The sequence below is a fragment of the Monodelphis domestica genome, chromosome 1 (assembly GCF_027887165.1).
Source record: "Monodelphis domestica isolate mMonDom1 chromosome 1, mMonDom1.pri, whole genome shotgun sequence".
NCBI classification, from domain to species: domain Eukaryota; kingdom Metazoa; phylum Chordata; class Mammalia; order Didelphimorphia; family Didelphidae; genus Monodelphis; species Monodelphis domestica.
In genome coordinates this window covers 539,478,152-539,496,971 of record NC_077227.1, presented here as the reverse complement: position 1 = coordinate 539,496,971, position 18,820 = coordinate 539,478,152, and the positions used below count along the sequence as shown (strand labels likewise).

Genomic DNA, 18,820 nt, shown 5'->3' with positions numbered 1-18,820 from the left:
GGGCAGAAGCCCAGAAAAAAAGAGCTCAAGACCAAACTGGAAATGATCACTCTGGGGTGTTTGGGGGCAGGGTTGGGAGGTGGTGGATGGAGAGAAGAAAGGAAGGTGAATAAAGTCCCAAATCATAAACTGAGCCTGGAAATAGATTTCAGCAAAAGAAACCAAAAGATTATGAAGTCAATCATACTGAAATACAGATGTAAAAATATTAACAAAACAAGTTTCCAGACCCTGGGTTAAAGTCCTATGATTTAGACAGGACTATAACATTGTAAAGAAAAGCAACCCTGAAAGTCTCAAGAGCTAAGATCAGCACAATGAGCAGTCATGATTCCAGAAGAATGATGATAACATATGCTTTCCAACTCTTTAGAGAAAGGAGAAATACTAGAGGTATAAAATAAGGTATTACTAGGGATTAAAGGATATCTGGTAGAAGAAAGTTAACTTTTGAAGAACATGGTCAATGTGTGGTTTTATTTTGCTTTATTACATTTATTTGTTACAAGGGAAGGTTTTTTTACCTTTTAATTTGCAAGGAGGGGAGAGATTAGGAAAGGGGAATGAATACCATTGGAGATGCCAAAATAATTTTTAATGAATCATTTTTTAAATGAACAAAAGAAAGAACAAGTTCTGAGAAAGAGAAACAAGTGAGATAGTCTTGAAATTAGCATGCTGAATTTATTAACAGAAACTTGCAGCTTCTTATGCAATCTTTTTTTTCTCCTTATTGTATATGCAAAAGTGTGTCTATTCATAGCTAAATTCAGAATGTCCAAAAAAACTTTAAAAGAAAAGAGACTGGGCTTTCATAACTTACTGATCAAAGGATCTCTAGCAAGGGGTTATCGTTTGACCTCTCAGAGTCTATGGTTCCCCAAAAGCATAATGGAATATTGAACTATCTATACTAAGAGGATTCTTCTGAGGAAAAAAAAACTGCAAAATGTATAATCCCACATAAATTTGGGCTGGTATTCTTACATTAAATATTTACTAATTTCAGCTATATTTGAATTTCTGTCCTTCCTCATTTCCTTGCTTCATCTTAAGGCAATAACCCCAGGAGGAACTTGTTCCAAAAGAACTACAGCTCTTAGAGTCTAAATACCATTTCCCAGTGATATCAAGTATGAAGAAATGGTCCCCAACACACTAATTCCACAGATAGGCCATCCAATTCAGCCATTTGTCCCTCAAGATACTTTTAGACTCTCCTATGTATCTCTAGAAACTTCAGCCAGGCCTATAATCCCTCTACAAAAAGTCATCCAACCTCAACAGACTTCATTTCTTCTCCAAGGACAAACAATTGTTTTCTAAATGATAAAGAGAAAATCTAGAAGGCACATTCTATACTGAATAGAAATGTCTTAAGTAGTAATACAAATGCTACATTAAATAATGCAGATATTTCACAATGTATTAGTCAAATGTTTTGCAAGAGATGTTTGAAGTCTAACTTTTTAATTATATAAAATTACTTTGTTATAGTCTACTGAACATTCATAATTAAGTACTTGTATAGTGACAGAAGCATTTACTTTTTGGTAATAAAACAATATTATAACAGTATCAAGAGGAAAGAAATCATGTCATTAACTTTGCAAACAGAAAAATGGCTTTCTAAAGTATGAAAGACTAGATAGAATTTAATTCTTCACAAAAGCCCTAAATAATTATGCAGTACTGCCATCTACTGGAACATCTACTTAGTACAATATGTGCATTTTTTATTAGTAATTTAATTTTGAATTTAAATAAAGCTAACACCTAGAAGAATGAAAATCAATGAAAGGAATATTAATATTATTATGATTTCATAATACTAGAATAAGAATTGTATTAGGTAGTAGTTTAGAAAAAATTTATCAAACAGCCCTTTAAAGTACCTGTAAAGTTTCACTTCTATGTGATAACGCTAATTCATAATGGCGAACATTTTTAAAGTTAATTTTAAATGTTTCTTCTAATTTTTTTCAGAGATAGAAAGAAATATAGGAAAGGAACTTGGTATTTTCAATGAAAAGATTATTTTTAAAAACAAAAACACACATCAGCTGCTTTTTTTTTTTGGCATTCTTTCCACATATTTCACCCACAATGTTAATTTAGCACTTTTGTATCTCTCTAAAATATATATCTATATACCATTATTAGGTGTGTATCCCAAAAGAAAATTTTTTTAAAGAGAAAAGAATCTATGTACATAAATATTTATAGTAGTTCTTTTGTGGAAGCAAAGATATAGAAAATGAGAGGATGTCAATCAATTGGACAAGGCTAAAAAAGTTGTGGTATGTAATTGCAATGAAATATGTTTGTCCTATATGAAATAACAAGTGGGATGATTTATTTTAAAAAAAATCTGGACTTACATGAACTGACATAAATTGAAACAAAGAGAACCAGGAGAATACCATATAAAGTAACAGCAATATCGTATGATGGACAATTGTGAACGACTAGCTATTCTCAGCAATATAGGGATACAAGACAATGCCAAAGAACTCATGATGAAAAATGCCATTCAGTTCCAGAGCAAGAACTGCTGGAGTCTGCATGCAAACCAAACATACTACAATTCACTTTCTTTCTTATTTTGTTCAAGCTCTCTTCTGCAAAATAGCTAATACGGAAAAAATGTTTTACAAGATAATACATATAAAATTTATATAATGGGCTTACTGTTTCAAGGAGGGGGAGGCAAGGGACAGAAGAAGGGAGGAAGAGAATTTAAATGGAAAAAAAATTTAAAGCTACAAATTATTTTTACATGTAACATGGGAAAAATAAAAGAGTAAAAAGTTTTTTTTTTAATAAATATGTGTATATGCTATTAACCACATCCAAACCTAGGAGAATTTAAGTCCTTTGAAGTAGAGGACTGTCATATCAAACAGTGTCCTACACATTAGATGCTAAATAAATGCTTTAAAACTGTAATATAGGTTTTCTAGAATTATTAATCTGTTCTGCTTAAAAGTTCTAAAGTATTTTAATATATATTTCAATGCATAATTTTAAAAATTGCTACACTATAACAAAAAAAAAGTTGTTAAACTGTTAGAATTTTTTAGATTGTCTAAAAATTGTAAATTAGTGACTGGTATTACAAATGTGAAATCCTGAACTATTTGAGCAAGTGTTAAATGAAAACAGGTCATAAATAGCAGAAATAATATTGACATTGACTACAATAATTTAATACGTAATTTTAAAATATAAATCAATGACCAAAAAAAGGGGAGAAAAAATGTGTTAGCAACAGTTTGCAATGAATATGAGAGGGTAACCAAAGGCAATAAAAGTTACAAACATGGGAATATATTATTATAAAATTTGTGGTAGAGGGGATTTTTCTAGATCATCTAGTCAAATCCCATCATTTTACAATTGAGGAGATAAATGTATCAGAATAGAGACAGTTATTAAGCCTAGGGGGCTGAAGAAATCACCAAGTGAAGTACAGTCATCCCTCACTATATATTCACTTATCTTGACTTTTAGTTCAGTACACTTATCACGGCACACCATTGGCTGATGGAATGAAAGATGAACACAGCGCTGTGTTCTGTATCCTGGGCGCTGATTGGCCCAATGATTGTACATTAATAAGAGTGTGGAAGAGGTTTATAAGAGAGTAGGAAGGGTTTGTAAAGCTTTAAAATATATATAAATAATAAAATAAATATAACACTGCTACTTAGCCAATTTTCACCTACTGTGGGGATCTTTGTATATAGGTGAGGGATCACTGTAGTATAAAGGGAGAAGAAAAGAGGGCTCAGGACAGAGCCCTGTAGGCCACCTAGAGTTAAAAGACTTTTGAAATGAAACTGAAAGAATGAGAAGCTAACCTCTACTAATGAAAGGAAACCTACAAATTTAATATCTATATTTTTAACTCATAAAAGAATTAGACTTTTATGGCCACATACTAATTATTTCTAAGTTCTAAACATCTGGTCTGGTAAAAATATTTTCACTTCATGATAGTAAGAATAATCAATGAGTATTTCTAGCAATATTATTATTATCCAATTCAACAAGCATTTAAGTGCTTACTATCTGCAAGGCACCGGACTATTAATTATATGCCAAGTATTATATTCTTTAAGAAAAAGTCTCTCTTTTCATGGAACTTATATTTCTAATGGGAAGAAACAAAAATATGAATCAATAAAAATATACATTATAATCTGAGGTAGAAAAGAGACAAAAAATGGGAGAATCAGGAAAGATTTCCCACAGGAGGTAGCACATGAGCTGAACCGTCAATTCTTTTTTTTTTTTAAACCCTAACCTTCCATCTTAGAGTCAATACTGTGTATTGGCTCCAAGGCAGAAGAGTGGTAAGGGCTAGGCAATGGGGGTCAAGTGACTTGCCCAGGGTCACACAGCTAGGAACTGTCTGAGGCCAGATTTGAACCTAGGACCTCCAGTCTCTAGGCCTGGTTCTCAATCCACTGAGCTACCCAGTTGCCCCCTCTTTTTTTTTTTAACCCATACCTTCTGTCTTGGGCAGAAGAGGGGTATGGGCTAGGCAACGGGGGTTAAGTGACCTGCCCAAGGTCACACAGTTGGGAAGTGTCTGAGGCCGGATTTGAACCTATGACTTCTGGTCTCTAGACTTGGCTCTCAATCCACTGAGCTACCTAGCTGCCCCCCCTTCAATAAATTCTTAAGAAGTAGAGGCAAGAAGGAAAAGCATTTTCCAGCATGGGGAAAATCCTATGCAAAGTCACCTAGGGTAGACAAAAATGCCAAGTTTGGGATATAAGAACAATAAGAAATAATTCTAGAAGAGATTAGGAGTTAAATTTTAAAAACTTTTAAAAAACAAGAAAGTGGTTTCTACTTTATCACAGAAAAAATAAGCCGAAAAAAGTTCCTTAAGAAGAGTATTAATGTATTAAAATGCATAGTTTCTGAAGAAAATTTTGGTGGCTTCTTGGAAGAAAGCTTTAGAAAGGACAGAGATTGGAAACAAGGATCTAATTAGGAGGTGACTACAACAGTTCAGGAAAGAGATAAGAGACTAAACTAGGAAAGTAATTATGAAAATGGTGAGGAGACTCCAGATTATTGAGAGAGTAAAATGAATAAGACTAGGTAAATAATTGGATATGGAAGGTATTGTATATAATGGGTTTTCACTTAGTAATTTTCTATCTTACAAATATTTTTGAGATACCCAAGAACACAATGAATGTCTGATGAGCAACTACAGATAAACTTCACTTTAAAATACACTCCCTTAAGAGTCAAATTTGTAAATTTGACCAAATACAGCAATAAGATCAAATGAAACTTTGATTGAGTCAGAGCCAGTCAGTCAACACTTCTTATGTGAAGAAATTAAACAAACTTCTTTAATATAATGTATTAGGGTCAATGTATGTTTAAAATCTATTAAGTAATATACTATTTAATTTAATGGGATACCAATACTTCTATTGTTTAATGATAATTGGGGATATTTTTTAATATTATTTTAATAGTATTTTCTAAGCTACCTGAGAAAGCAATTCCAAATAGGTTTTCCAAGCATGACATTCTCCTAAATAACCGGAGTGGCAGTTTAGGAGGTATGGCTGTTTTTATCATTCCATATAGTAAATAAAAATGCTAAATGAAAAGGAAATTTTATTATATGTTTCAGTGGGCTTCCATAAAAATATATATAAGTATTAGTTTGGGAAACTTCTTTTACATATGCTGTTCTGATTAAGGTAGGATATTCCCAAATGAAAATGTTGAATCTACTATGTATTGACATCAAAGGATACATGGGATCACAACTCTGAAATTATAGTAAATATCAAGAGGAAAATTTGATTAAATGTATAAATATTCACTTGGCACACTCAGAACACTTTTAACACAAAGAATCTATAAATTAAACTCAACTTAAAGGCATAAAAAAACATGAATTAGCAACTGTAGTACCTCTCATAGATGGTTTTTAATGTTATTTGATCTGGAACATTTTCTGTTTCCTCCAAATACAGTATCAGCCATGAAGTTCGATAGGGCCATTGTTCTGTAATGTTGATCCAGCTAGCAAGCCTATCCCAATTGAAATTAATTTGATTGGCTCTCAATAATCGTCCTTTAGAGAATGAAAACATAGCATTTTGTAACTTAACATAAGTCCAAGCAAAAATTTAGAAGAGAAATTAAATAATTTAACCTTGTTCTAAACAAACTGAAACGTCAAGTATTTCAAACAGTGATTTTGCCTTTTGTGATTATCTTAGCTATTGTGAATTTTCCAGTTCTTTAAGTAATATATGACTATAAAATAACTTGATTATAGTGGACTATTAGGATAAGTTTTTAAACATACAGAATGAAAAACAAGATCTCATAAACCAACCTGAAAAGGGATCTCTTATGGTCACTCCAGAACTATAATATTCTAAGCTATCCTAAGATTATGTACATTTTGTTGTGCATTTCAGGAACACTATTCTTTAGATACGCACCATATATGAACTTCTGTGGCAAAAGATTTAGCAAGTTAAAGCACAGTCTGGTTTTATGAAAATAGGTTAAACTGGTTAATAAAGTCATTTAGATGAACATAAATTTAAGATATTTTACTTATCTGGCATTTGATATACTTTCACTTGTTCCCCCTACTCACTGGAGAGTTTGCTTCCAATGGTCATTTCCAGATTCTCCTTTTACCTCCATTATTCAGCAATCTCTCCAATTCTGAGGATTTATCAACCCCAACAAAATTCTGGTATTTATTGTCTACAACTTCCAAGCACTCTCTTCAAGGGGTTCAATGGCTGACCCCGTCTTTCTCTTCTTTTGTCTTTACACTGGGAAACTTAAACATACATACCAATACTCCCTTAAACGCCTCTACCTTCCAGTTACTCATTTCCCAAGACTTAGTCCTCTATAATGTCTTGGTTACATACCTGGAGATAATCATACTCTATTTCTTTCTATTGCCCAAAATATTTTACTTCCGTGTTCACAAATTCTGAAATTCCCTAGTCTGATATCATTTCACCTCTCCCATGTAGCCCCAAACCCTGCTCTTGGCCCTCATCCCCTATCTCCAAATGTCTCCAAGACATTTCTACCTGGATGTCCAATAGATATCTAAAAAAAAGAACACATCGAAAACAGAACTTACTGTTTGTTTTTTCCCTAAGCCAACCCTTCCTTTTAACTTCTCTATCTGTGTCAAGGCTCAACCATCTTTTTAGCCAACTGGCCATATAATATTAGCATCATCTTTAAGTCTTCACTCTCATTCACTATCCCTTAATCAAAAAGTTCTCAAGTGTCAAGACTCATCAATATTCCCCCCACTTTTTACATTTTTACCACCCTGGTTCAGGTCCATGTTGGTCCCCCCGCATGCATTTCTCCTGTCTCTAATCCTTCCTCCATAGAGTTGCTCAAATGAAAGAGGCAACATGACAGTACAAAGCCAGACATGAAGTCATGAAGGTCTCTTCTCCAATCCTTCTCTGACACTTTATTACTTGTGTGACCCTGGACAAGGTATTTTACCTGTCTTCGGCATCATTTTCCTCATCTATAAAATGAAACAGTTAGCCTTATTTGACCCCTAAGTTTCCTTTAAATTCTAAATTTGTAATCCTGTGACATTCTAAAATGCAAATCTGACCAGATCTGATCTCCTCTTGCTTGATAATAGCTACCAACTGACATTAGGATAAAAAATAAAACTCCTTAATTTGGCATTTGAAATCTTCACAATTTAGAGAATAACAACTACTATAATAATAAATGTTGTTATTGTAGCAAGAATTTATATAGTGCTAATTTTGTGCTAGGTACTGTGTGAAATGTTTTAAAACTATTATCTCATTTAATGCTCACAACTCTAGGAAGGAGGTACTATTATTAAACCCATTTTACCAGTAAAAAAACGAGGATGGGAGGTTAAAATGACTCAACCAAGGTCACACAGCTAACAAGTCTCAAGAGTGAGGTGACATTTCAACTCGGGTCTTCCTGACTCCTGGCCTGGCATTCTATACACTATGACATCTAGATTGTCAGCCTATCTTTTAAAATTTTATTCTACATTACACTCCTCAATATGCCTGATTAATTCAGGCAATCTACTGAGCTATCCATGTTTTCTGTTACTTATATATGGTACTGTGCCTCTCATCTCCATATTTTAAGACTGATTCTCATGCCCAAATGTTCTCCTTTATCATCTATACTGCTTGGAAACTCAGCTGCCTTCCAAGTTCAGCTCCAACACTACTTACTTCAAAAGACCTTTCCTGACTGCCCTTGTTGTTAGTTGTACCCACCACCTTTCCCCTCCAAAAAATAACTTGTTTTTTTTTAGTAGGTACATTATATTTCTTTATCTGTGAACATACTGCACTCTTTCTTCAAGTAGAATAACTGTTCTTCCATATATGAACTATCTTATCACCCTTTTTTTCTTGCCTCCTCAGGGTCTAGCACACTGTTTAGTGCATGACAGGTGACTTAATAAATCCTTGCTGCTGATTAACTTCTCTAAAATTCAAACTCTGTTATTTTACTATATGAGATAATCACTATAAAAGTTAGTTCTGTAAATATTAAATCCCTATATAATTGTGATTATTACTATGGTAAATTATTTAAGTACAAAACTTAATATAAAAATAAAATTTAATCTGAGTTCAAAATCAGATTTTCCCCTATCATAACGAAGTCCTCAAGAAAATCCTACTCTAACAACCCCTCATGGAATGGAAATTACCTTTTGGTTCTTAATAGCTATGTCAAAAGAACATAACTTCTAGTGTGTCCTACCATGTTGGAAAATCTTTGAGTATGGTAAATGTAACTATCATTGTTTTTCAGGGATCAGACTAAGAAAGTAGGAATACAACACCATACGTAGTGTGGAACTCTGCTGGTCACAGTAACCCTAGAATGTAGTCTCATTACACTTCTGCAGTGATTATCAGAGTGACAGAAAGGGGTGACAGAAGAAGCGAAGATCACCATGGCTTTAAAACTATCTATAAATATTAACTTAGCTGCTAATATTCTAAATGTGAAATGCTTACTAGCCTATGACCAATCAATCAATCAATCAAGCATTTGTCCAAATATGCTGCACATATCTGGCAAACAAAAACAAAAATGAAACAGTCTCTGCTTTCAAAGAAATTTTAATCTAACCACAGAGACAATATTTTTGTGTACATACACAACAGATAACAAGGTAAATGTTGAGGTGTATTGTAGCAGGAGAAAGAAACACTAGCAGATCTTTGAGGACATATTCCTGAGGGAACTCAATTTTTTTAATCTTAGCATTCTCGGCATAAATAAAAAAACAGAAAACAGAAGGACTTTGCAACTAAATGGAATAATAAATCACTACTTCTTAGGAGTTTGTTTTAAAATGCGTCCAAAGACAAAATGAAATCATCACTCTATGAGAGATTTGGTCATCTTCTATTGCAGCAGTCATAAATATTTATAAAACCATTAAATAGTCCCTATGATCTCCTGGCATCAGTATAATGTTAAAAGAAACTGAGGAGTACCCATAACATGTGGAATGGTCAGATGGTAAGATCAAAAAAGAACCATGCAGAATAAGCAGACAAGCATGGATCTATAAGGTTTAAGAAAATACCAACAACAATGAGATTATAGATCTTTTTGAGCTTCAAGGACAATTATGTTTTAACATTTCGAGTGAATTTTAGGTTTGTATCTTCTTGTTCTTTTATTAAGCATCTGTTATACTTATGTAATGAGGTTCTAAAGAAGTGGAAAATGAATTTTTTAATAGCTTCTTCTACTGCACTCTTAGCATGGTCAGTCTTTTAAACATATTACATTGTATTTTTTTAACTTGTTTCTGAAAATGTCATTTGAGACTGTCAGAGATTATTTCCTATAACAAAGAAAACAAGAAGTAAAAAACTCACCTGTCACAGAAACAATATTAAGTAGTCTTCTCATGGTCTGAGGACTGATATCACTAAACCAGTCCTCTGTCATCAATAGCTTTGTAAGATCAAAAGACATCTGGCGTGTAATGGTGCGTTGCATCTGTCTTCTTCTATAAGTGTCCTAAAAACAACATAATGCAAATGAGAATTTATTGACACAAGTCCGAGAATTTAGGAACTTGTAAACAAAAACCAGGAAGGTTATAGGGATTGAACCCATGATTAACCTGGTATAAGGAATATACTACTTTCTTTCATATGGGGACATCCTACAAATGCCAGTTGGACACCTTCTATGCAACATATAATGTTACAGAATTGCCTTAAGCATGAAGAGGTTGTGATTAACCCAGAAGCAAAACAGTATGTTTTCAGAGGCAAGAATTGCACTCGTGCCATCCTAGTTTCATGGCTGGCTCTCTATCCACTATGTTATGTGGCCCGCTTCTCAGAAGAAAAGATGATATTGTACTACCACAAAAATTCAGGTTCTCAACAAAAAACAAAGGATGATCAAAATGATTATAAAAATGAACAACATTAGCAGGGAAAATATTTGTTTTTATTGAATCAGAATATTTTGTGAAAAATTAGTAAACTATTTCATCAGATTTTGCAATAAATACTTACATTTTCAAATATAAGTGACTCAATTTACAGAGATATGTTAATACAACATGTATGAACTTAATTTTATAAATGGACATGACAATCATTGAGGAAGCTCACTCTTTAAAGAGAAAATAATCTGGGTAAAAAACCTTTTGCCTAGAGTCTAGACAATTTCTCAGATAGAGGTCTCATCTTTCAAAGATATAAAGAGAACTTTGTCTAATTTATAAAAATATGACCCATTCCCCAAAAGATAAATGGTCAAAAGATATGAACAGTTTTTGGATGAAGAAATCAAAAAATATTTTTTTTAATGTGACCAAAAGTATATATTCAAAACCAGGAGCATGCAACGTTTACACTTCAGAAAACTTAGAAGCTTTCTCAGTACAAATATAGGAATATGAAAAAATTATCTAAATCAATACTGATTGGAGAAATTAAAATCAAAACAATTCTGAGATAAGATCGTATCAGATTTAATAAAATGATAAAAGGGAAAATGACAAATGTTGGAGGGGATGTGGAAAAATGGCAAAACTAATATACTGTTGGTGGAACTGTGAAATGATTTTGGAGCAGAAGCTGGAATTATGCACAAAGAGTTATAAAACTGTGTATATCCTTAGACCCAGCAATACCACTGTTAGGTCTAGTTCCCAAGGTGAAAAGAGAAAAAAGAAAAGAACCTGCATGTTCTAAAATATTTCTAGCATCTTTCTTTGTATTGGCAAAGAACTAGAAATTAAGAGGATGCCTATCAACTGCGAAATGATCAAACAAGTTGTGGCATATTATTGTATATTCTAAGCCTAAACTTGGTTAGGGGTTAAATAAACAAAATCACTAAAGAATAGAGTATAGGGGTGGAAGGAGGAAGACAGGACTTATTCATGTATACAGGTGAGTTACTATGAGTATACAACTTAGTTACTATGGCTTTAGGCTTGCTCAGACAGTTCATGAAAGAGCCCTGAAGTTAAGAAATTCAATGATAAATTTCATTTGAAAATAATTCACCTGCATTAAAATATCTTAATTGAGCATCTTACCTTTGTTTTTTATGTAATATAACAAAACAGAAGCCTGACTGAAAACAATGATCTTACCCGTCTGTTGAGGGCGGTCTTGCTGCCAAGTTTAGTAATTTCCCCAAGACTGTTTTGTGAAACTCTTCTATCAGCATCTTCATGTAATCCTTAAAATAATTTATGAAGACAAACAATTTACACACTGAAATACTCCTGTATTACTGTTGCTTTAAGAAGTCAAAACTCTCTAAAGCAATTTTAAAGTATTCTCTTCAAAATCACATACAAATTAATTTTTAAGAGATTTTATTTTACAAATTACATGTAATAACAATTTACCCCATAAGCTTTCTAAAGTTATAAGATCCAAATTGTATCCCTCCTTCTTTTTCCCTCCCCCTTCCTGGAGATGGTAAGCAAGTTGAGCTGTTATAAATGTATTAACAAAAATATACAATTTTTGCTGTTTTAAGACCTTTAAGTTAAAGGTTTGCTTTTTACCTGTATTCTCAGAACATAGAACATCTCCATTTGAAGTGGTAGTAACAAGAAATTTTCTTGCACTGCTAAATCCACGACTATTAAGGAAGACAGGCAAATGAACTATATTGCGCATGTAGTCATGACCATTTATATTTGAATCACGAAGTACACTATTGAGGTTCTGGTTAATTGCTTTTATAATAATGTGTGGATCACTTGCAAAAATAGCAATGAATGGACCTTTAGAAAACAGAATTCGGACCTGTAACAAAAGAGAATCAGTGCTATGAAATGCAACAGGAGATATCAACTATACATTTGAAGGGCTTACAATTTCTATATGAGGCAAAAAAAATAAATAAAAATTGGTGTCCTTTTTAATCAAGAACTTCTAAGTTCAAATGGGGCCTCAAATACTAGCTGTGTGACCCTGGGCAAGTCAATTACCTTCTTTCTACCTCAGTTTCCTTAGCTGTACATAGGGATAATAATAGTGTTTCCTACCAAGGTTGTTATGATGATCAAATAACATCTATAAAAAATATTTGGCACAGTGCTTAGCACAGAAAATGCTTGAAAAATATTTGTTTCTTCCATTCTTTTTTTTTCTTCCTCTCCTTCCTCCCTCCCTTTGTCCTTTCCTGCTTCAAGATCTTTGAAATACTGTTTGATGACAGTAATAGCAACATAAATATCTCTTCAAGAAGCAGTGTGATGAAAAAGAATATTGGCTTTTAGAAGTAAAAAAAAAAATTCAACCCCTGATTCTGATTTTTATTAATATTCTGACTAGGAATAACTTTATGTTTCTGATCCTCAGTTGCTTAATCTGTAAAATGGGTATAGGATAATATTGCTTACATTAGCAAAAATCTAGATTTATTACAAAGAAGTGCTTTGCAGAAATTAAGTGAGTTTCTGTTATACATTTAATATTTGTTCTACACTACCCCTAAACCTGGAATTATTCCACCTACTTTATCTTTTGAAACTCACTTATTCTCGAAGGACCATAATTAGATGCCTCCTAGGTTAACACTAGTTAGATATTTCAAAGTGTTTTTTTAATTTTACATCTCTTCAAACCTACATTATATTATCATTTGCATTAGAGTTATTTTTATTGCTTCAGTTTAACAAGTTTATTGGCATTTTAGGAAAGACCTTCATCTTCTCACTCATTTTTCTCTTCCATTTTAGTCTATCATTTTATTTCAATCAGGAAAATACTCAAAAACTCTTCCTTTAAATCAAAAGAGATTTTTAACTTGGGTTCTGTCTTCTTTTATTAAATTATTATTTTGATAAATATATTTCAATATAATTGGTTACCTTGTAATTCTTTGTATTTTACTTTATGCATTTAAAAACATTATTTTGAGAAGGGGTCCATTATCTTCACTACAATGCTAAAGGAGGTCCACGATACAAAAAAAAAAGTTGAGAACTCCTACTTTAAACTTAATATAATGGACAAAAATGCAAAATCTGCCTATAATGGCTAAATATAAATTCATGAATCTTGATATGATTAAGTCAAATAAGAAAAAATTAATCCTTCCATGCACATTTTCAGTATTTTTGGTGAGGCTTATCTTAAACATGGATGCAACTGGATAAACGTATTGCAGTGGTTTGACATTCCTTCTTTGGCTCATTTTTTTATAGGAGGAAACTGAGCCAAGTGGCTTGCCCAGAATCACAAAACCAGTAATATATTAAAAGTCAGGCAGCATCTTGACGGACGTTTACCACTAGTAGAAAATTCTCCAGTAACCTTCAAATTCAACAGAGAAGGAAATTTTAAGAAAATATCATTTGTTTATGGCAAAGCTTTAAAAAATGCTAATGTGGGTTTATCAAATGCCTCATAATTAAAAGAAATTTAACATTATGTACAAAATAAAAAAACTTAAAGCCTCTTAAATCTTACAAATTCACAGAAAAAGTGGTCAGATCTTTCATAAACTACTTAAACATCTTTTATTTCTGGTGTATGAAATGGGCCAGTAATCTAAAGGGAAATAAGACGTATAATACCATGAGCATTTTCTACAATCTGGACTTTTTGTGAATATTTATAATTTTTATGCAATATTCACCAAAATTTATAAATATTAGTCTATTATTATAGCATATTAATGAGAAAACTGACCTTGTTCAAATTCAAATTAGATTTCATCAAGTAAACCAATAATTTATATTTCTAACAAATGAACCAATGTGTTTCTCACCATATTTATAAAATATTAATGAATTTTGGTAGGTCATTTCCTTTAAAATGGAAAAAACTTGAAATTTATTTAAAGAATTGCAAAATGTACCTGTATATGTTGTCATTCTATCATTTTCAGATGTGTCTGACTCTTTGTGACCCCATTTTAGATTTTCTTGGCAAAGACACTGAAGTAGTTTGCCATTTCCTTCTCCCACTCATTTTATAGATGAGGAAACTAAGGCAAATAAGGTTATGTGACTTGCCAAGGGTCATAAAGCCAGTGTCTAAGGCCAAATTTGAACTCGGGAATATGAGTTCTTCTTGACCCTAGGCCCAATACTGTATCTATTGTGCCACCTTGTTGTACTGTGTGTATACATACATGTGTGTATGTGTATGTATGCATCTTCAATGTAAACTGCTCTGATTGAAAAACTTTTTAGGAGCAAGAGTTGAAATATTCTTTCTTAAAAATTATTATTTTAAACTTTATTATTTTTTAAACCTTCTGCTTTAGAATTAATATTGATTCTAAGTGGTGGTTCCAAGGCATAAGGGCAGAAAGGGCTAAGCACATGGCAGTTAAATGACTTGCTAGGTCACACATCTAGAAAGGTCTTAGTTCAAATTTGAACCCAGGACCTCCTGTCTCTAGGCCTAGCTCTCAACCCACAGAGATACCCTGAAATAAATTCTTTAAGCTTACTTGCCCCAAGTTTGAAGGATATGATTAACCTACTCTGTCAAATGACTACAGAAAATCCAAACTTAGATATCTTTGTAGATACAGGCTTTGATGAACGGTCTATGACGTTAGCTGATCATTTCTCTCCATGACGATTCAAATTTCCTCTTTTTGGGGGTGGAGGGATGGGTTTTGGATTTTTTTTTTTGATGAGAAGATGTTCTTCATGCATTCTAAAGTTTCCTACTTCTGGTCTCCCACTTTCCCACATTCAATTTGCTCAACTTTGTCCATCTACAATTATTTTGAAACCTTTTTCTCAATAGATTAAGAGGACAGACACCATTTTTTACTGATATTTATGGTCCTTGATGTGGTGCTTTATGCTACTGCTTAGAAGTATACACTGGAGTTCCCTACTACCAACTCCGATTCTGTCCATGACCATGAGAAAAACCCCAGTGACAGACTATATCCATTTCTCTCACATATATCCATTAGACCTTAAATATAGGTTATAAGATTAGAAAAAAACTTAAGAGACCAAATCGTCCAACAGATTAATTTTGCAGATAAGGGAACCGAAGAAGCCCAAAGAGGTTAGATGATTTGTGCAAGCTTACAGAGTTAGTGAACAGAAAAGCCAGAAGTCTAGTATGTATCCTTTGACTGACTCCAAATTCATTGCTCTTTGATATCCTGCTTGTTCAGGTATCATTTCTGCTATAAGATATGTTTTTAAATGCTAGATATTTTAACTTTTTGTTTCCATACAAGAAATACTACCTTGTATTGTTCCTGAAGAATCAAAACCAAAGAGTGGAAAATTACTCACCAAAAAAAAAAAAAGAATATTATTAACAAAAGGACATACAATACACCCCCTGGCATCTCCTTAATGTAAAATCCTCAAATTTATTTCAATAAATATATAAGCAATTGGGCTTCTATAGTCAATCACCAAGTATTAAAATAACTAAAAACATACCGTATCCAACATCTGTAGGACTTTGTCTTGTTCACAGGCATCCAGCCCATCGATTATGACCACTAATCTTGTCTGATTCTGAGTGAAGCTGTCAATAGTTTTTGCCATTTTAGCCATTAATTCTACTTCACATTTCAGAACCTGTCCAAAAGTTATAATGAAAAGTTATAATGAAAGCATAAGTTATAATGAAATATTTCATAAAAGAAAGTTGGGGTTTTTCAATACCGATGCAAAATAATCCAGTAAAGCAAATACAGATTCAAGAGTCTTGATAGCAAACTTCTAATTCTGGCTCCACTATTGATTTATATTATCATTCATAATGATAATGGTGGAGTAAAGATAGCAGAATAAAAGCCAGTATTTTTGTCTAGCTCTATTAACACAACTCCTCCACAACAACTTAAAAAACATGCCTGACTAATAGCTAAGAAAAAGTCACAGTGAGTCATTTTTCCAGCACAAGGAAGCTTCAGAAGATAAACAAAGAAGTCTACAGAATGTCATCCTACAAGCTGGTCAGGAGAACAGGGCGGTAGTAGTGGCAGTAGGAAAGGAACAAGTACCAGGGCAAAAAGAGATAGATCCCAAGGGACTCCTCAACTAGTCCTGGGAGCAAGAACATGCACCATCTGGCAGCTCTGTCACCCAGTGCCCAGGTCTAGGTCACAGATTCAGGATGAAGAGCAGCAGCTATATCATATAACCATGGAAAAATATTTTTAAAAATAAAAAATAAAATATTAAACATAAAAATAAAAAATAATAAAGTGAAGTATAGATTCTCAAGAGCAGAGATGAGAAGAGTACATTCCATGCATGGATGACAGTCAGAACAAACCTTTAATATGAAAATAAAGTGTTATACGTGGGAAACAGCAAGACTGAGAGAAGGAAAGGAATATATATTAAGGCTGGAAAGGTCAGTTGAGGCCAGATCACGAAGAGCTTTAAATAGCCTCTAAGGGAATAATTTCTATTGATTCTAGAAATAATAAGAAGTTACTGGAGTGACATGGTCAGAACTGTACAGAGGACAGATTAGAGATGGGGAGAACAACTAGAAAATTATTGTAAAAGTTCAGAAAAGTTGTAATGAGAGCCTGCACTAGTGTGTGGTAGCTATGTAAATAGAAAGAAAGATATGTATACAAGAACATTGTGGAGAAAGAACTGATGAAACTTGACAAGTAATTAGATTTGTGATCTATAAGTAAGTATTAGAAAATGACTCCAAATAAGTGAAACTGGGAGTCTTGAAGAATAGTGGTATATTCAATTTTTTAAAAAAAGGTAAATTCAATTGAGGAAAGTTAATGAATATTGTTTTAAACACTGAGTTTGAAATATCTTTAGAACATTGAATTCAAAATGACAAGTCAGTTGGTGATGTGGAATTGAAGGTAGGAAGAGAGGATTTAGAGGAAGCTAGATAGCTAAGTGGATGGAGATCCAGGCCCAAAGACAGAAGGTCCTGGGTTTAAATCTGGCTTCGGACACTTCCTAGCTATGTGACCCTGAGCAAGTCACTTATCTCTCATTGCCTAGGCCTTAACTACTCTTCTGTCTTGGAACCAACACAGTATTGATTCCAAGATAGAAGGTATGGGTTTAAAAACTTAAAAAAAATTTTTCAAAATCTATAAAGCAGGATATCTATTCATCAATCAGCAAATATTTACTAAGTACTTATTAGGTGTCAGGCTCTAAGCTAGATGGTAGGAACTCAATGTCAAAAAAAACAACAGTTTCTGAACTCAAAGAGCTCATTCTATCAAAGGAGACAACATGCACATATGAAATACTGCAAAATGAGGGGAAAGAAAAACATAACAAGCAGGTTGGGAAATCAGGAAAGATTTCATAGCCAAAGGCCCAAAAAAATGACCTAGATAAAGAAAATAGTTGAAATCTGTGGAGGTGAGAGGCCAGACAGGGCCTTGGAGTATACCCACAATTAGGGAATGTACACAAATTTAATTCTAAATGAAGTTGAAATTAAAATGTTTTAAAGTCACAAAGTATTTTTAACACAGATCTCTCTGCTTTATATCTAGAAACTTATGAGTTATCATTTTTGCTACAAGTATTTCAATGTTTACTTACCTTCATGAACCCTTCACTTTTCAACTTGTGCAGTTTGGTGGCAGCATTATGGAGACGGATACGCTGAGAATTTAAGATAGAGTCCAGTACTTTCCACCAAGTATGACAGTTTAAGATGAAGGCCAAACCAACAATAGATGCAACTGATATAAGAATAGCATTTACTGTTATATGTTTTTCATCAACTCTAAATATAGCAAGAAGAGTAATTCCAGCAACAATACAGCCCAAGATGAAAAGGAAGATGACAAAAGATGGAAGGCAGCAAGTTTTCTTCCACTTTTTTTTACCTGTGACATAAAAAGGATTTTGACTGTTATTTATGCTTCTAATATCTAGATAATTTTATTCAATAGTCAAAGTACAATATAAAATTATTAGGATACAAGATAACATAATATGAAGAATTTAATAAATTATATGTAAAAAAGCAAAAGCAAAACTATTATGTAAAACACAAAAACAGAGAAACATAAAAGTTTTACCCTGTGTATCTTCAGTCTTGAATACTCGAAAAAGTCTTGTGGCTAAGAATCCAAATTCCCTTTCACAAGCATCAGAAAGAGTTGCAATCATCTCGGCCAATGAAGTTTCTCCACCTACACTAGAGAGTCTATTGTAATCTGTAAATAAAAACCTTTAAAAAAAAAGAAATACATATGCTGTCATTATGTGAATAAAAATAAGATTATAAATCTTTTTTCCTAATTTAAA

At 32.9% G+C, this 18,820-nt stretch overlaps 1 protein-coding gene across 7 annotated transcripts in view; it reads right to left on the bottom strand.

Annotated features, from left to right (window-relative positions):
- The window catches only part of KIDINS220 (kinase D interacting substrate 220), a 148,569-nt gene that overhangs the window by 66,234 nt on the left and 63,515 nt on the right, over nt 1–18,820 (bottom strand). For all 7 annotated transcript variants that reach the window (XM_003339645.4, XM_056813332.1, XM_056813333.1 and 4 more), the window contains exons 16-22: nt 18,592–18,743; nt 18,107–18,396; nt 15,998–16,138; nt 12,125–12,368; nt 11,702–11,790; nt 9,957–10,101; nt 5,956–6,118 (exon numbers count right to left, since the gene is read on the bottom strand). In XM_003339645.4, the coding sequence (XP_003339693.1) occupies nt 5,956–6,118; nt 9,957–10,101; nt 11,702–11,790; nt 12,125–12,368; nt 15,998–16,138; nt 18,107–18,396; nt 18,592–18,743 (1,224 nt within the window). The remainder of the gene's footprint in view (nt 1–5,955; nt 6,119–9,956; nt 10,102–11,701; nt 11,791–12,124; nt 12,369–15,997; nt 16,139–18,106; nt 18,397–18,591; nt 18,744–18,820) is intronic.